At 39.6% G+C, this 20,246-nt stretch overlaps 2 protein-coding genes across 2 annotated transcripts; both read right to left on the reverse strand.

Annotated features, from left to right (window-relative positions):
- Positions 1-268: 268 nt before the first annotated feature.
- On the reverse strand, positions 269-5,468 carry LOC111648408 (actin-related protein 2/3 complex subunit 5-A-like). Its single transcript, XM_023398275.2, has 4 exons — positions 5,219-5,468; positions 3,930-4,002; positions 2,970-3,146; positions 269-1,007 (listed from the first exon to the last, which is right to left on the reverse strand). Exons 1-4 carry the CDS (start codon positions 5,356-5,358, stop codon positions 945-947), a joined length of 453 nt encoding a protein of 150 aa, XP_023254043.1. The 5' UTR covers positions 5,359-5,468; the 3' UTR covers positions 269-944.
- A 5,673-nt stretch (positions 5,469-11,141) lies between these two features.
- On the reverse strand, positions 11,142-16,846 carry LOC111648397 (uncharacterized). The gene is made up of 7 exons (XM_023398263.2): positions 16,621-16,846; positions 14,261-14,405; positions 14,045-14,140; positions 13,222-13,366; positions 12,929-13,074; positions 12,601-12,740; positions 11,142-11,807 (listed from the first exon to the last, which is right to left on the reverse strand). Exons 1-7 carry the CDS (start codon positions 16,718-16,720, stop codon positions 11,659-11,661), a joined length of 921 nt encoding a protein of 306 aa, XP_023254031.1. The 5' UTR covers positions 16,721-16,846; the 3' UTR covers positions 11,142-11,658.
- Between the last annotated feature and the right edge of the window lie 3,400 nt (positions 16,847-20,246).

Genomic DNA, 20,246 nt, shown 5'->3' on the forward strand with positions numbered 1-20,246 from the left:
AATAGGACTTGATAGAAAATAGAAAATACAGGACTGATGTGACATGTGCACCACAGCTGCTGCTGCCGCTGAATTTGATTTCTAAGTACACCTCTACTAATCCTGCCAGCAGTATCCTGCTGTATATCAGGTATAAGTATACCTGATAGCTGGTAGCCTGATCACAACTGTAACAGCTTCTGTCTTAGCAAATCATAGACATCAGAAAAACTTAGAGGGCAGAGCTAAAGCTATGAACAACGAGACAGGAATGGAATCTGTAAATTTCTTTTCTTTTTTTTTTTATTTCAGATATAAAAAGAATAGAAGCAATGTGGGATTGGTCTAAATAGAAAAAAAAAATAGAACAGATGTTCAGAAGTTAGAACATTAGGGAAAAAAGAACCCAGCATGCACTGGGCCAAAGGCGGGGAAACACCCTGGATAGGTCACCAGTCTGACAGCCCACCCCAGAACAATCTTTTCCATTTCCTCAACCTGGATGACTCAGAGGCTTCAGAGGGGAAGGAGGGGGAAGAGGACAAGAGGAAGAAGAGGAGGAGGAGAGATGTTAGAGCGAGCCAGCAGAGGCATCAGAGCAGCTGTGAAGCAGTTTGAAAGGAGCGAAGAGCCGCTGTGGACAGAAAGTGTCTGAGTGAAGCATCCTAAGTGTCTTCTGTGTGGACTGCTGGAAACACAGTGTGAGGTGCCAGCACCTCCCTGTCTCACTGCCAGCACGTCTAAATCCCAGACATGTGTCTGAAAATAATGAATGCAGAAAAAAGAGGAAGGAGTTGCATCAAGAAGACACTCAGTTCCAGTACAAAAACAAACAGGGATCATGTCCAAAAGCAGCAGCAGAAGAAGAAGAGACGCGTCTCTGTCGTCGGCTCCGGTGACTTTGTGTTCGGCCATATTCTTGTCTAATGTCCATTCACAGATGGAATCTGTTGGGTCCTGGACCATCAGACGGTCTTCCTGGCGGTCAGGACTCTTACTATGGAGCCCACCCCTCCCACAGCCAGAGCCTTAGGAAACACACACAGGGTGGAAAATGACATCAAATCTACTGTCACAGACACAATGGGGAAAAAGTAGTTTCATATACAAATTAAGTTCAAAGACAATCACGGTTCATCAAGAAAATTATGAGCAATTTTTCTACATGACTGTACATGACTACATAAACGTGTAAGTATGTGTCATCTGCAGGGTTTAAGTGAAACATTTCCTTCCTGAAAGAAAGAAAGAAAGAAAGAAGCAGCATGTTTACATTTTCCTTTGTCATGGAAAATGTACACATTTATACCAGATTATATATATACACCTAGAGTGAAATTTAAGACACCGAGTCTCTAGCTGAATGGACCCCAACACACAAACAGCATTACAAACACCAGTTTCAGACAGATTTAGTGCAGTTTAGCACATTACTGAACCCAGCAGTGTGTTCAGTGTGGGCTGGGCCCTCTATGGATGGCAGAGGGGAGACCAGGAGGAGTCAGGTTTACTGTTAATATAGCAGGAAAGTCTCCTCTGAAGCTGCACCTCGTTCTGTTCTTAATTTACCCAATAGCTTTCTAACCATTTAATTTTAATTTAAAAACAAAAAGGCGAATGGGTTTTGAAAAAGTTTAGGTTATGATCTAATCTGTTCTTCACAAATGTTCATTAGATTCGACCTTGACCTTCACCTGCTGTCCTTACTGTAATGCCTCTTTTTCACTGGTCAAAGAAACCTGCTAAGACCCGCTAACATCAGGCTTTTGTCAGCAATGTAAAAGGCTACAATCGGCATTCACACCTGGATCACAGGACTCTGCAGTACTCACAGGTATTTATCGGCTCTGGCTCCGACCATAAATACCCCTTTTCCTGCTGAGCACACAGACAGTGTAAACACACCTGTCCATCATGGTGCTGTAAAACCAGAAACTCCACAGCTACACTCAGGGATGAAAGACTGTGCTGCAGCCTCAAGATAAGTTTTAAAAACACATCGTAGCATCTCATACAGATGTTCTGACACTTACGGAGGCTCCAACCTGAAGATGAGACATGACAGATCTGTTTTACCAGTTTACACGGCAGCTAGCAGCTAACTCTCTCTCCACTGCCTCTGTGTGTGTGCTCTGTAAGCGCATGTGATGACATCACTCCTTGCAGTTGTGTGTGTCCTCAGTCTGAGCAGAAAGACAAACTCGACTGGCAGTGGAAAAGAGGTCAACCGGCCATTATTAGCGGATTTATCCATGTTTAAAAAACCTGCTTATACCTGCTAATGTTGGTGGAAAAAGGGTATAACTGTGTATACACAGTGTTATGATCCAACAAATGATGAGACTGAACACACCCTCTTCTTCACCTTCATACGACCATGAACACCAGAGCCGGGTTAATAAAATGTCAGTAGCTCTTGGCTTTGATGACAACATTTAAAACATTTGAGGGCAGAAACAAACAGTGATGTATGGAGTGAACAGTTACATAGGTCTGGTTTACAGCTGTATGCACAAGTGTGTGAACCCTGGGCAAATAAATACACCTGCAGCAAACAGACATTAAAATTAGTCTTATTTACTTTCTATTTCATGAACTTAGAAAAATAAAAACCAAATGGTAATTGTGCCATGTGCAAAAGTTTTCATTAAATTGTCAGACTTTGACTCATTAGGGCTTGTCAGCTTCAAACCTTGAGGTAACACAAACATCTGACTGAGGATCTGAAAGTGAAACTGATGCTATAAAAAGACACCAAAACGCTTCTGGTTTAAAATGATTTAACTTCATGAAATAAAAAGTAATAACATTAACATATGCTCATGTTTAAATGTCTGTTTGCTGCAGTCTTGTATTTACTTATTTGCCAGGGGCAAAAATCATTAAATGTCAAAATGTATAAACAAACAACTACATTTTGCTTTGATTCAAGGATTAAACTTTCATTTGCAGTATGTATTATATATTTGTATTGTTAATCAGCTACAGACCTTTTCGTGCCACTGCAGCAGCACAGCGCTGCTGTTGTCCGATGGTTTCTCGAAGCCTCTGTAGATGTATTTCATCAGCAGGTCCACTCCCGCTTTGTCCAGAGAGCCCACAGCTTTCTCTATGTCACTGCTCTTAAAGCTGCTCAGCACTTTGACCACCAGCTGCTCTGCTCGCTCCTACACACACACGCACACACACACGCGCACACACACACGCACACACACACAAGTTTAAATTAGAAAAGTATTAACTGCATAGTTTGAACAGTAATAAATGGGAAAAAGCCTGGTGCTATAATATTATTTAAACCTTCCATCGGTGCTCCGGTTCATTGTTGTTACAGCTGCACAATCAAGAATTCATCTGTAAGGACTAACAGCATCTTATTAACTCTTGCTGTGTGTTGTTTTGTCATTGCTGGATTATCTGCTCTCTATTACATGTGAAAATAAATCTGTATCTGATGTCATAATTTTGCAGGACACACAGAATAAAGGCTGTGTACTGACTCACTTTCTTCCTCTTTGTTTTTTTCTGCATATCATTTGCACACAGTTATTAAAAGCTGAATGAGAACATTTGCTTAAACCATTGTTGAGGGCGATGCTACTGATACAGCAGCAGGTGATCAGGTAACTTCAGCTGCTAATCTATCGGCTCCTCTGATTGTTGCCTCGTGTGTCGATTTCTTTCAGGAACAAACATTTTAATTGTGTAATTGTTTTGTTTTCTGTCTGAATCAGGCACGAACACCACATCTGTTCTTCACTTATCATTATGAGACATCTCACTCAGAAAAAACAACCTCAACACGTTCAAAGATAAGAGCATAAACACTCCAGTTTGCTTGTTAAAACTTCACTGATGGAGAGGGAAAGAAAGAGGAAGTAATTTCACCTCCCAAGAGCATCACTGCAGATACACACAGACAGTCAGTTAGTAAAGACAGACTCTGTTACCTTGGCATTCTGGTTCTTGGTGTTGATTGGAGGGTTCTTCAGCACAGCATGGAGAGCACCGTTTATGTTCCCCTTGCAAAACATTAGTCAAGGAACGCAGAGTAGAGATACACACAACATAGACACGAGGAAATGAGAGAACTGATGTTTCGGTTTGTGCTTTTTCTTTTTGGGTTTAACAACACTAGTCAAAGCTGATCAGTGGTGGGAGTATTATTCATATCCTTTAAGAAAGTAATACCACTGTTGTTACAAGAAAGGTTCTGCCTTCAAAACTGTACTTTTACTTGAGTAAAAGCGGTGGTATTACAACCAAAATGTTATGTATTATAAACTATTCAAAGTATTTATGTAGTTTTTATTTAATGCTTCAGGTGGTTTTTATAATATATAATTTAATTATTGTATTTTTATTTCAGGTAAACACGATGCTGCCACTAAACATCAGTTCAAAGTTTCATTTGTCACATGCCAAGGTACAAAGCAGTGAAATGAGGGTAGGAAAATAATTGAATATGGCAGCACATATCGCAATATTTTATATTACTGAATATCAGCCCAAGCCTAAATTATCAGCTTATTATTATAATTATGAATACATTAAAATATGAGCAGCAATTTAATGTTGTAGCTGGTTGAGTTGGAGCCAATTTTAATTACTCTGTATATTTTGTGTAGATTAATAATTATTGTTGCATCACATTTTGTAAGGTTATCATACGTTTTGTGATACAGTGTAAGATCTTGAGGAGTAACGTTAACTAGTGCCTGCAGCTGTCATTGAACTAGTGGAGTGAACTGCATGTGTGCCTCTGAAATGTAGCAGAAGAGAAGTATATTACAGTATGTGGAAATAAGTTAAGTAAATACAGTAGTAGTCATTGCACTGAACCTTAAACAGAGCATTAAAATAAAGCCGTCTCAGTTTGAACAGTGAAATCACTGAGGCGACCACACCCTCCTGTGAACTGACACCCGGAAACGACATTTTGACAACTACTCGACGGAAATCTACTGCAAACTGCGCAGGAAATGTCCAATAAATGTCACTTGTGTCTCAATTTAAATTAATGCAATATCAACAGTTTAACTCAGACAATTATTGTGAGCATGTAAATTTAACTGAGAAGCACTAACTGACCATATCTACATTTCGGCCTGCTCACTGCCGTCAGTTAGCCTCATGACTGCAGGACTGACAGGTATACATGCGCCCTGTGATGAGCCACGTCGTGTCTCTGTCTGAAAATAAACTTAACACAAGAATTAAAAGTGAATTTGAAGGATATTGTCTGAGCAGACCGTCGACTTCTGCTTCGTCCGGACCTCCCTGGTTCTCTCCTCCGTCGTCCTCGTCCACGAACTTGTTCTCGTCGTATTCATCCACGTCCACTTTCCTGAAGCGGTCGGACACCGTGTTTTTGGACATGTTTGGACGCAGCAGTGGTTGTTCAGAGAAACACAGGATTTTTCAGGGCAGCAGATATCTGCAGTTCAGCTGTGCGGTCTACGCTTCCTTACTTCCTCACTTCCTCACTTCCTGTTCGTCTTCTTCTTCTTCTTTGCATTCGCGGCGGTTGGCAAACTTGGTTTTACCCCCACCTACTGGACTGGAGTGCTGGAGATTGGAGGAAGTAGTACATTGGCATTCCTATTAAAATGCTTTTTTCTTTTAGCTCTACTCTCTACGACGGAGTACTGGGGCCACATCGAGGGGGAAAAAATTGAAATTAAGAGAATAAAGTCATAACATTACTTGAATTAAAAACGTAAAATTTTGAGTGAAAAAAAACCCCTAATTTTTATATTACCAGCAACCAATAAAAGGGGTGAAAGGACAGTCAGTGCCTGAGCTGCTTCTAGCAGCTGCTGTTTTCTGCCTAACAACAGAACAGACTCAGTTTATGCACAATCTTTTCAGTGTCGTGATGCTGATGATGATGCTGATTTGCCAAAAGATGAAGTGTTCTCCTTATTAGTGAAACCTCTGCTAAAGTAGAACTTCACAGGATGCTCCACGTTCCTCATTTTAAAGCTTCTGGATGTTTGTTTGTTTTATACTATAAAACAACACGCAACTTAAAATTACAACTTTATTCTCATAATAGTATGACCTTTTACTCAAAATCTTAGATTTCTTTACTCAATTTGCCCCTAATGCTCCGTTATAGCTCCCTACAAGGTAACTTGAGCTATGTTTTCATTGTTGGTATTTAAGAATCTGCTTGTTTTAACAATGGTATACACACAAAACATTGTGGTGATACAATCAGGAGATTCTTGTGCTTTTCATGTGCAGTGGTGTTCAGGAGTTTCGAACAAAACATCTAATTTAATTTTCTAATATTTATAAAAATGAGGAAAACATATCAAAGGCAAGACACCCCTATACGAAAGCCATATTCTATCTAGGAATGATAATAATAATAATTATTATTATTATAATTATAATAAAAGTAAGAAAATTCACAACATTCTCAGGTAACAAAGTATACAATTTACAAAAGAGTATAAAAATAAGAAATAAAAAATAAAACCCAGAAGGTTAATTTATTAACCTGGTCATCAGTAGTAAGGAACTTATTTTGAGATAAGATTATTAAGTTTTCTGACCTGGGCATTATTGACCTTTTTTTTATACATTTCTTGAATAAAGATTGTGGTCGTATCTTCCCCCACATCTATATTTTTCTATAGGCTCAGATTTTTGTTGAAACACATTGTATCATACTACAACAAAAGGAAAGTAGAAAATGAACTCCTATATGGAAGTCTCAAATATAACGGATTAATCATCCCGTTATCTCCAGATAAATATTTGCGAGTATGGCCTTTCTCAGCTTCCATAAATTTTCATTGGGGAGTACCTAGAAACTTAAGAAACAAGTGAGACTGACAGTAAACACAGCGACAGAGCTGTATTTGAAGCAAACATTCAAACCTTTAAAAAACAATCTACAATATGTTATAGAGAATATCTTGTTACATGATGATTTCCCAGACCTGATTTGCATGGACATGGAAACCATGCATCATGTTTAACTCCCCAATCAGTGATATTATAGACAGAACAGATTACCTTTAACAAGTGGTGCAAAATATAAATAAAAAATTAGATAATATAAATGTTATAAAACCTGCATTAAGCTATTATGGCCACTAGAGGGCAGACAAACAAAGCAAACTAAACTTACTCCCAGCAACATATAACAAATCAAATTACCAGGCAAACCGATTCTGCTTTAAATGCTTGTGACAACAACAGTGATCATTTACATTTTAACTGAGAACAGTCACGTACAGAATGTGAAACAAAATAATCAAATTCCACTTACATTACATACACACATACATTCTTCACTTTCACTTCTAAAAGCTTTGTATGAACTAAATTTCAAACTTTAATTTCAGCTCAGAACTAATTCAAACCGCATTTTAGAACAAATCTCACATTTTGAACATGTAAATGAATTTAACCTGACTACTGACACTCAGCTCCGACATGACAGATTAATAACATTTGCTGAATCACAATGCTAAAGTATTCCACAACATCATACTGTGCAACTACAGCATGTTAGGAGAAAAAACAGGAGTTATGGACAGTTTAAACAAGTTCTCCACCTTCTCAAGTTTTCATTTCTGTATAACACTCCTAATCATTTCTGCAGAACTTATTTTATTCTTCCATCTCATATCACCGATTCATTTCCTCTTAAAGCTCTTAATGGTTCATTTTGCATCTTCTCACTTTTTTCTTTCTTTTTTTTTTTGTAAAACTCATTGAAACTTCTGCCGTACTATTGGAAGTTTCATTATCTTACATTCGGCTGCATATTACAGTGTTTACTACAGTGGTTGCAAATCAAATTATACAACCAAAGGTGCTTTGCCCGGTCAGTAATACACAAATGAAAATTTGGCACAAACATTCTTTTAGACTCAAAGACGAACTGATTAGACTTTGGTGGTCAAAGGTGAAAGGTCAAGGTCATGGTAACCTCAGAAAACATTTTTTAGCCATTACTCAAGACTTCACAGTAATTATGACAAAATATCACACAAATGGTTCAAATTTTCTATGACTCTGGATGAACAGGATGTAACCTGAAAGTAGTCTGAGTGGAGGAGGCAGACAACCACCAGGAGGTGATTCCATTTTTTTTTTTTTTTTTTTAACTGAGCAAAGGAAATATACAATAATTCAGGGAGGACAACAGCACATAAAACCTAAATTTAAATGAGTGGAAATGTTAAAAAAACAAATTCCTTTAAAAAATGAGGAAAAAAAGAGGAAGGGAAAATTTAAAATAAGGGGACTCTTTATAACTCTTCTTGTTTTTAATAAACAGTGATTTGAGTAGAGAATTCAGTTCAAGAGAAAAGGTGAAAATTTAGTCCCCCTCCCCCTTTAGTCCCCCTCCACCTTTAGTCCCCACCTTCTTACTGGAATGAAGCAGAACCTAGAGATATCCTCTGTATGCTTCTACTTTCCCTAACAGCTTTATTTTCATTTTACCCACTTACTTCCTCTGTCACAAAACTACAAGCTCAACATATGGTGAAAGCTTTGGTTTAGATTGGAGACTAGTCTTCTATCTGTTGTGAGGAAGTGTAAGTCTGACTCAAAACACTAACAAGGGAAAATCACAAGGAATTCAGCTGAATCAGACAAAACATTGCTGTCCTGGTGAAAAATAAGAATCATGTTTGCAGATTTAGTATACATGAAGAAGGCAGGACATCGAGCCAGCTTACCTGATGAGCAGAGCAGATCAGATGAGGTGAAAGATCTGAGCTCTCATGAACAATGGATCACCTCCATTTCCTTCACTGTTACTCCTTGTTGTCGTGGCTACGGATACACAGTGCCAGTCTCCATCCTCTACAGTACTTTGAGGATGTGGCGATGGCTCTGCCCACAGCCAAATATAAACTACAGGAAATTCTTTGTGAGGAACTGGCAAAGATTTTCCCAACAGACTGAAGTAGGCCTACATGTTTTACTGCCTGATCCACAACCAGAACTGAATGTGAACAATACTCATGAGAAATGACATTGGATTTAAATAAATCACAGCGAATATTTCAAAAGTGAAACACACTAAGAGCTGCAAGATGAAATCAACAATATTCTTTTCACCCAGACAGATGGTGAGGAGTCCTGAAAGACTTCCACTGGGATCTGGACTGGTGTGGGAAATATTCATTGAATTCAATGACCCATTAAAGAACACTGGGAGAGCAGGGACTTCAACAGATCTGGTTGTTTCAAGTCTTGAGCAATAATTTGTTTGTACACCACAATATCAGAAATTCAATCTCACCCTTTGTCAGGGTTTGAATTATGGGGGGAATTGGGGGTCAGACCCTCTTAATTGAGAAGGGTAAGTAATTTAGCTAAATAATGTTAGCTGAATTCTCATTTAGATTGCACAGCAAAGCAGAAAATGTGTGCAGTATCTACACATGAACTCTAATGTTAGCTTGTTTCTCGTTAGCCTTGTTAGTTTCGTTAACTAATGTTAGCTTGTTTCTCACATTAGCCTTAAGTTAGCTTAACTAACTAATGTTAGCTTGGTTCTAACTTTAGCCTTAAGTTACACTTTAGCTAACTAATGTTAGCTAGCGCACATCCTTTCATTTCCAGCGTTAGCTTTTCATTTCATTACCAATATACAATGTCATATATGCGTGTGAGACATATACATGTTAGCAAACACTGGTGCTCAGTCATGAGCAGTGAGACAATGGAAGATTAGTTGTTTTAGAGATATGTTTCGACATCAATATAGAGTTTATTATTTCCTTTTGTGTGGTGAGTTTTGCAGTCTTTTTGCAGTGTCTCTGAAACAATGACTCTAAACAGACTCAGGGTGAAGGAGTATCTTTACATTGCAACAACAAAGCCTTCATGCATTAAGAACAAGTTTCCACAGTTGTGTGTGGTGTGGCCTCTTTTATTAGGTCTGTGTTGAGATGTCGTAGTCAAAGTAAGGTGTTAACCCCTTAGTGACGGTTATTTGAACTATAACTAAATTTTGAATAAAGCCAGCCCATAGAGCTGCTTCTAGTTGCATCAACACTTAGTGCTTCAGATCAAACTGGGCCCACCAGGCTGTAGTGGGACATATGGACATACTACTACTACTACTACTGAAGAACAGACTGGAGGAGCAGCAGTACATTCTCTGTTGTGGTGTGTAATTAAGGTGTGTTGGCTCCTATCATTCAGTAGCTGTTTAGCTTGCCCACATCTATAACATCTGTTACACAAAAGTAGAATGACCCACAAGAGGACACTGGTCAAAGCAAGGTGTTCATCTGTTAGTGCCACTACCTCTGTAATAACTCGTTTCATATACACTTCTTCCTGGTTGTCTTTATATATGTGATGTATAATCTTTGCAGATTTGAATAATCTTCAATTCAGAGCTTTATTGTCCTGCAAGAGGAAATTCTTTTTGCGGCAAGGCCTCATAAAAACACCAAACAAACAATAAAAACATAGTAAGACAATAAAAATGCCGCAAACAATTCAGAATAAAATACAGGGTATGTGATACAAGCATAGAAATCCACAACACGAAGTATAAAGATCAGAAACATAAAGTGCTAAGCTGTGTGAGGAACCAAGAGGCAGTATATAATATATTTGAATTAAGAGCACTTAATGCATATGGGGTAAGACGTGGAGTGAAAACAGATAATGGGAAGAGACCAGAGGGAGTCAAATGTTCCGTTATATCAGGTCTGTCCCCAGTTTTACACAGTAAACCAGAATAACACTCAGTGGAGCACATACGTCTGCCCAGGCACAACAAGGTCTGGATTATTATCTGCATCTGCAGCAAACTGTACAGATTTATAGAACACCATTAATATGTCTTATTTTTGTGCATCAAGATCCAGATATTATTTCCTGAAAAACTGTTGAATGTCATTTCAAATGTCCTATTTTGCAATAGTAAAAAAGGAAGTTTCCCATCCCTCCGTAAATTTGGTGCAATTCAGTTCAGTACTTTTTGTGTATTCCTGCTGACAAATAAACACAAACAGACACGGGTGAAAACATGACCTCCTGGGCTGTGGTATCCACGTCTCGTAACTAAATTAATGATTTTTTTCCATGGTGGGGAAACATCTCCGGCAACTTATATCAAACAAATAGCGTTTTCCCCCCCCCACAAATATTTAGGAAACCACACTACATTAGATATTAAACACAATGTTTTAATTAGCAAATCAGAATTAATTCAACTAAGCTGTGCAGGCTTTTAGAAAAGATCGCCTTCAACATACATCGGTTGCTTGTAGTCTAATGCCATTGTATAGATGTAATGCAAAAACAAAACTACCTTAAAATAGCAACATGATAATGAAGTTACATGTCTGAGTTTGTATAAAAAGTACTTTACATATTGACAATATTAATGTACGTAGTGGTAAACAGTCCTAGTGCTTCATTAGTATTTCAAAGAAAGCATTTCAGATGTGGAACGACTTTTGGAAGTGGAAAAACTCTTAGTAGAAACACTGGTTGAACTGGACAAGAGGTTTTCCTGCCTTCCCATTACAGGTCTATGACTAGATAAACACCTTAACAATTGTAAATTTCCATCTTATAACTGGCAGTTTTGCGAATTAATATTGCAGTGGCTTGGGCAAATATGAAATCAGAGTGCATCTTGACTGAGAGTGCAGTTTGCACGGTTATAGTTCCTACTGTTTAGGTAAAAAGCCTGAACTTGCTGCCATCGAGAGGTGAAATCATGAGCCGTGCTGAGCCTGGAGAGTAGAGAGGCCGCCACATGTTCCTCCAGATGACCGTACAGATTCTGGAAACCATCAGGACACACGCCAACACCAACAGCACAACTGATGGGACAAAGCAGAAAAAAAAGTCAGTGACAGCCTCAAGAAATTAAGCGAGCCTCAACTTTAAAAATGGAAGTTATATTAGGGAACAAGGAGAGACAGCAGGCTATGATTTTCTTTTCTTTTAAATGTAATCGGCTCATTTGATAAAACTGTGACTGTGCAACTTACACTGACACCTTACAATGAAAGGATGAGAGGGGATTTAGAATTTATTTGTTTTGCCCTGTGACTGCAATGTGTTATGGACACAGCTAATGGACACATGAATATCCCCTACGGGATAAATAAAGTATCTATCTATCTATCTATCTATCTATCTATCTATCTATCTATCTATCAATCATCATTCTGCTATAGAAAATCGTCTTGGGACAGTACTCTTGCAAAATAGTGTCTGAGGGGAACTTGTTTTGGTGGAACATTTGCCGGGTGGAGGTGAGCACTGTCATCAAAATGTCTAATTCCCTGCAGAGAAAACACCTCAAAAACAGCAAAGATGTATGACTTGTGATTGCATGATGCAAATCTTGAGCAAAACCTTCCATTTACAGCTGTAGGTTGCAGCACAGAGGTTGTTGTTGTTTCCCGTAACAGTTAAAACAGTAGCAAACTGGGGAAGTGGAAAGGCAGGACAATGTCGCTTTGAATAGGCGCCCAATGGCAGGATTATGAGTCAGACTAACCCAGGACACAGACAGTATTAATGTCAGGTGTAAAGGTTGTTACACTCCACTATGGCGGGTGCTGGTGAAGTCACAGTAACTGATCTTGATGTTTGTGCTAAACTCACCCATGAACACAGTATTTGGAGTGGGATCGGCTGGTTTAAAATGTCTGAAGACGTTTCCAACAAGCGCCACAATCACCACAGGGTAGACTGTCAGGATGTTACGCACCCAACGGTCCAGCACCCAATTCTCAAGGATGAACCTACACACACACAAAATTCAGATTCAGTGTTTTCTTGCAACAGCAGCGTTCTCTTTACCTCCAACCGCTGATGTACAAAGAGATCTTAGTTCAATCAATGAAGTGATAGATGCATGAAAAAAACATTCATTGTCAGAGATTAACTAAAATTGAATCAATCTAATTAACTTTGTCCAATCAGGGCTCACCATGCCACCACTTCTGCAAACAGGATGCACAGAGAGGCGGTTGCTGCTGTGCTCCTGTCCACACCCCACAGATGGAGAACCAGTGAGAAGTTGATCAGAGAGGCGATGGATGTCCATGTGGTGTACACAGCCAAACCATTCTGGACCTGCACATATGAACATGTATAAGCACACAGATGTTATTCAGAGGAGACAGACTGGACTTACAGAAAACAGATTCTTTTTCATCAACAACATCCTGAATAAAGGGCAAACATGGTAACATTTGTCTGTGCACACTCACGATGCCCTACCAGTATTGTGAGACAGGCCAGGTCTTTGCGATGGTATGTCTTCAACCACATTCCATAGTAATCTGTGGCAAAGCAACAGAAGAACAAGGCACTGTAGTTGGAAATGGCGATCAGGATTAAAACAACCAGAGCCGCCAGCATCAACCTTCGAGAAGGAGAGAGAAAAACAGATGGTAGTAGCTTCACATAACCAGTGCCGTAAAGGCTAGAAAAGCTGTGCTGGTTAAAATGAAATGTGCCGTCAAAATTCAAAGGTCAATATAATATAAACATAGATGTCCATGTGTTGTTTGATTATAAAGCAGGTCTAGGTTCTATATTAATACTGTGAAAGTATCAAAGCCTCAGTCCACAGAGAAATGCACACAGCCTTTATTCAGAAACTGAGCTTTAAAACCAGCCGTCAGGACTTCTGGAACTTTGTGATGATGTGAAGAACATATAGTTATTATTTTACTATTATACAGAGAAGGTATTGTATATACTCAATCCTAGCCTTGCTTTATATATTATAAATTTTTCCTTTATGAGGAATCTTATGTCCATTTTCATCATTAGCATTCATGTTATTTACTTCTTCATATAGTGCTTACATCAATCCCCAGTGCACCCTGCCTAGTTTTAAACATGTGTTAATGTTAACTTGAGTCTAGTCAGAGTGTTTCTAGTCCATGCTCTTCTCGACACTCTACCCTCACCCTCAGTTGTCCACATATAACACTTACTTTCATAGTATTTTAAATCATTCTTTGTTTTCTGTGTTGCTGTTTTATGCTTTTCCTGTGTAAATATACATACTAATAAGTAGAAACAGTGGACATACTCTCTGTCCCACAGCAGCAGCCATGCCATGTTCATCACCATATTGGCCAGCCAGCAAAAATAGAAGGCACAGGGCAGCAGGCACTGAGCCCAGGATCTATTAACAGAAAGAGAGGTATCAGTTTCATCTGCACGTTGCTCTGAGTAACGACTCCTATCAGATGGGTTGAAAATACATGAGTAAATATTTACTATGACCACTTTGATGTGAGCTTACCCTCTGAATACATATGTGGTGATGTATATGACCATCAGGGTGAGCCAGGTATAGATAACACCCCAGATAGAAAAGGTCCAGCCAGCTGGAGTGATGTCTGTCTCATAGCGGGCTGACACATTACCAGTAGAGGAATGGAAAGGTCCTGTAAAACAGCAAAGACATTCAGCCACAAGAGCATTAGTAAAAACACTAATGTTGTCTGATATGGCCGGGTTCACTGTTCCAGTTCATCCCAAAGATATTGGATGAGGTTGAGATCAGGGCTCTTTGCAGGCCAGTCAAGTTCTTCCACACCAATCTGGGATTTATGAAGTTAGTTGTGTGCATGGAAGCAATGCCATGACAGGAAAGGGCCAGAAAACTGTTGTCTAAAATAATGACTGAAGGCAGTAGTATTAAGATTTTCTCTAATTGGAACTAAGGATGAAAAACCATGATGATGGATTAAAGAGCCCTCTATGAACATATGAAATGAGTCAAAACAAAAGGATTATTCTGTTATTGTTACTGAGAATGGCAGGCATCTGCAAAAAAACAAAAATTAGAGACCAACACATTATCTGTCGTCCAACATGAGCATTGAACAGGAACATTTCATTTCAGAAACGCTGTTCTCTACTTTAGTGCAGTGGTGGAAAAAGTACACAGATCCTTTAACAGAGAAAAGTAGCAGGAAAATGATCTAAAGATAAATCCATTACAAGTCAAAGTCCTTCATTCAAAATCCCACTTTAGTACAAGTACAGAAATATGATCAAAAAACTATATTTAAAGCATCAAACTAAAAGTTAATATGCAGTTACACAGTTTAGTCTAATGGTTCCCAAGAGGTTTGGGCTTCCAGTGAGTCACTGAATAACTGTGACTCACTGGGAAAAAAGTTTTGCGCACAAAATTATATTTATTTTCTTTACCTGCATTTTCTTTAAACTTCAGTTTTTTGGAAACATTGAATAAATGGATCTTTTTGGGCCTTGAACAGTAATTATTGAAACTGTATGCTCAGCTAATAGCAAACAGATGTGATAAGGAATCCCAAACCTCTTTTGTGAGAGGTGACAGGCCAAGAATTCTGGCAACCCTTGGTTTAATCTTTAACAATGTACTGAGTTTCAGAAACGTATGTTTTCTTATGTCAAATCTGAATCTGAAAGTAACTAGTAATTATAGCTGTCAGGTAAATACAGTGGAGTAGATGTGTAAAGTAACAAGTAAATAATCAAAGTATCTCAAAACTGTATGCAAGTACAGTACTTGAGTAAATGTATTTAGTTACTTTCTACCACTGCTTCAGTGCATGTAAACACACTGGCTGTTACTCTGAATAATCCACATATCATTTTGTCAACAGTTCATAGGGATTCATTTCTTGAAAATGACCCTGAAAAAAGAGAACATGTTTTCAACCGTGGGTGAAATGTGGCATAGAAAGATACAGTTCTCAGCACCGAAGTGGGTAGTTTAATATTAACTGGCTTGTACAAAAAAGGGAAGAAGAAAATAATGCAACAATGTGTTACAGCACACTTGAGACACTAAGGGGAGAATATGTTCCATCCATTTCCTGAGCCTGGAACTGGATTTTAGTGCCACACCCCATCCAAGGATGAAACCCCAACCCTTTTTTAAAATAAGTTTCCTCTCAAACAGCACCAGTGGCAGTAGGACACCAGAAGCGTTCTTAGTTTACTGGAATTATGTCTTTGGTTGGAAGTAGTTTTAATAAAAACCTCTACAAACTTATTTCTGTTGACAGAGATGTTGCTGTTGCTGTTGATTTTTTTTTTTTACAAATTTTTAATGTTGTGAGAACCACAGGCTAAATTTCATGCGACTCCATTTTGGATGGAATTTAGATTAGGATTAGGGTCTAAATGTTAGATGAAAACGTGATAAAGGAAAAACATCTATTTTTTGCTAAATTTAGGTGAGCCTTTTTGTATGGTGCAAAATCAAGTATTTTTCGTCTTAGAAAGTTATTGCATTGTCTCGAAACGGAACTGCAAATTTTCACTAAAAAGAAGCAGCCAGTTACTCTGGCTAATTACATAACTATTAGCTAAACATGCTAACTCACACATACAAGGTCATGGAAATAACTGCTGGTTGTGCTGTAACAATGGTCATGACATAATGAGCTGCCAGCCGTACATCATTAAATAACTCCCCTGCCCAGTTTCATAACCAGCGGACACACGGCGTTTTACTGAGAAAACAGCTCTTTCGTAAGTCACGTCACATTAAACATGTTCAGGAGAATGTAAAAGTATTTCAGACAGAACTTTTACGTTAACGTTAACTCTAACTTATCGCTGTGAAAAACATTGAAGTGTATTACTGACATTACTTTGACTCACCTCTTCCCGCTCCTGCCAAAGCGTTGACAACTAACACGGCGATATAAACCACAGCACACACGATAATCACGCAAATTCGGGGCAAACTGTTGTCTTTCATTTTGAGTGGTTTGCTGCCTCGTCTGGAGTCTGCTCCTGTTTATCTGTCAGTGACCGTCAGGGCGGAGAAAGAAAGAAACAGAAACGCACGTTGACCAACTGATGCCTTCACGTGCTCTATGTAAACGCCCACCGCCATGTATCAAAGCGCTCGGTTTTCACTACAGCTCAGTGCTTTCGATAGTGTAGTTATGTGAATAAATCAATGCTATACAAACCGACATCGACACCGTGAAGCAGTAAACTGTTTTCCTAATTATATAAGGTTTGAGGATCTTTAGACAAAGAAGCATTTGAGATGTAATGGCGCCCTCTACAGTGGGAAATAAAGACATCAAGCCCCTGAACAAAAATTGTAACCTCAGTAGCTGTAGGTAGCCTACTGTATATGTGCTGTAAAATCACTTCAGTTTCAAACCTTTAAGTTTCCATGTCGATTACGAATGTGTATTGACAGAAAAATATTGAATTATCCGCTGTTTAGAGGCCGCTTAAACACAGAGAGATGCAAAACACACTGAAATGTCTGCAAATGTCTGTACCAATACTGAAATTTATTATATTTATTATATTATTTATTATATTTCCTCTCAGTATTGATGAGGTTCTGTATTGCAAATTTTAATCGTTTTCACCCACGTCCTTGTTTGCTGCTGTGTGTATATCATCTATGAGCAACTGTTGGAAATTGTTGGAAATGCAATGTATACATTTTGTTAAAAGAGATACTTTTTGTTTCATTTCTTCTTAAATTACAAATATTACACTCCATACTTTTTCCACACTATGGCTCCAGGATTTCAATCCCTGGCACTGGCTCCAGCCTGACAGCCCTTGCTGTTAGTGACTGTGACACACTTGCTCCCTGAACCAGGTTCAGTTTCTCAACATCTTGCATTGGTTATTTCTTTTTTGTTTATTTCTTTGCATCCTTTGTTTTTTTTGTTCTTGTTTTTGTTTTTGTTTTTTTTTAACTTTGCTTAATTTAGGGTGGTGTCGAAACAGTTCTGATCACAAGTGCCAGGGGTTGAGAACCAGAGCCTAGTTCAGGGACCAGTTGAAAAAACCAGTGCCAGATCTTGAGAGCCAGAACCTTGAAAAGGGAACAGGTGTGAGGTACCAAGGCAAATTCAGCCATGGCTTGGCTTGCAGTCAGTGCCAGGGGTGGAGATGCAGAGCCTGGTTCAGGGACGCAAGGGTTTGGGGCCAGGAGACAGTGCAAGGGGTTGAGAGGCAGAGGTCATTTCAGGGACCAGGTATGAGGCCTTCCATGAACCAAGCAGCCAACGCTGTGGACCTTATGCAAGTGCCAAGGGATGTAATGCAGTCAGGTTCAGTGAACATGTGTGAGGCCCTCCAATGCCCCAGCAGCCAGGGCTGTGGACCTGGAGCCAGTGCCAGGGGTTTGAGAACCAGAGCGTGGTTCAAAAACCAGGTGTTAGGCCATCCCAGGCCCAAGCAACCAGAGCTTGTCACCTGAAGCCAGTGCTATACACCCACATGTTGTACAAGCACTGCTGAGTGCTAAAGTAAAGGCAGGCACATGTTGTGCAGTCACAGCGCTAATGAGAGAGAGCAAGAAACTGTTTCGTCACCACCCTGAAATTAGCAAAAAAAAAGAGGGAGGGGTGCTTATTTTTGAGATACACATGGAGGAGGACCAAGGAAGGCCTGACACAGGAGGAAGGGTTGTGAAAAGACCAGAACCAGAAAGCCACGGATTGAAGCCTTGGGCCCATGTGAGGGGCTTTTTTTTTTTTGCTCACTTCACGATGGTGCAGAAACAGTTTTTCGTTCTTGTGCTGTTACTGTTCAGAGTTGACTGTCTATAACATATCATTCATTATTACCTGTAATACATGTGCATGTCTATACTTTAGCACTGTCCCCAGGTGACCAGCCCTGGCTGTGGAGAAAAAAGTCCCGGTCCGGGCCAATGTCTAAGTCTAGACTTCTTCACCAACACTTAACTTTCAACAAAGCTGCACTTTTACTGGAGTCAAAAAGACAAAATAAAAGTCACTGGAGATGGTCAGAGAACAATACAATACAATTTACTCTTTCACAAGAATAAAAGCGAGATCAGATCCGGATCTGGATCCGAACTGAAGACAGAGTGCCTGTGCACCATCATATATTTTTAAGTAATCCCTCCTTCTCCACCTATTTTCTAAAGCAAACCTATCAATGCCATGGGAACAATGGTGTCCAGCCTCACGTGGAATTTCCCCAAACCAGGCCTGCCAGGGTAAAGTAGGGGTGACAGGTGTCCAGAAATCCCCTGTCTATCCCCAACCTGGGCCTCCACGGCTGCTCTCTAACAACATTGTTCCCAGGGCCCTTCAGACCATTTAAAACAAAAAAAACTTTATTCCCTCCAGGTTCAATTCTATAACAAACTTACTTCAGCAAAGGCCGGTTCACATACAAATCTGTGAATATTGCTATTTTATTGGATATATAAGTTTAACATTCAATATGTTTATAATGCATAGTATATTTTAGTGAAAATTTACTACAAAAAAATTCACATCAGGTCCCTAAACCGAGCTCTGGTCTCACCTGACAGCTGTGGCTCCATGGCCCCAGGAGAACTTCACACTGGCCCCTTGGCCCAGACTAAGGACCATGCCTTAGCAGCCAGGGTTTGTTGTCTGATGCTGTACAGGTACTGCTGAATGCTAAAGTATAGACAGGCTGATGTTGTACAGTTATAGCACTAAGGTCCCTATACTGGGCTCTGATTCTCAACTCCTGGCCCCAACACTGGCTGCTTGGTTTCTGCTTGGGTCACTGAAACAGACTCTGGTTTTCAACCCTGGCATTGGCTCCACACCCCCAGCCTTGGTTGCATGGGCTTCGGAGGGACCCACACCTGGTCCCTGAACCCGGCACTGCATCTCAAACCCTGGCATTGGCTCAAGCCCACAGCCCTTGCTTGGTTATTGGAAGGCTGCATACCTGATCCCTGAAATGATCTCTGTTCCCAATCCCGGACACTGGCTCCAGGTCACCAGCCCTGGCTGTTTGGGTCTGCGAGGACTTCACACCAGGTCCCTATACCAGGCTCTGGTTACCAATCCTTGGCTGTGGTTCTGTGCCCCCCAGCCCTGGCTACTTGGGCCTTGAAGAACCTCACACCTGGTCCCTGAATTGGACTCAGCATCTCAACCCCTGACGATGGGTAGAGGCACGTAGCCCAAGCTGATTTGGACTGGGAATACCTCACACCTGTTCCTTGTTCCTGTTTCTGGTTCTCAACATCTGGCACTGTATCTATTATTTCACTCACGACAGTGGTGTGGAAAAAGTTTTTCAGCCAGGGATGGAGGTGATACCTCAAACTGATGACAGCAAAACTTTTTTAACTTTGAAAAACCATTAACAGCTACTTCATTGGAATGAGTTATTATACTGTATGTCATGTGAATAAAATGTGTAATCTAATTTAAAATTACTTTTTCTTTATTTAGTTTGAGGGTCCTCTTAAATTTCATAGAAAAACCTAATCCAGATGCTGTGAGGGT

The sequence above is a fragment of the Seriola lalandi genome, unplaced genomic scaffold (genome assembly GCF_002814215.2).
Source record: "Seriola lalandi dorsalis isolate HSWRI2012SDOR001 ecotype SW California unplaced genomic scaffold, Sedor1 jcf7180002054981, whole genome shotgun sequence".
NCBI lineage: Eukaryota > Metazoa > Chordata > Actinopteri > Carangiformes > Carangidae > Seriola > Seriola lalandi.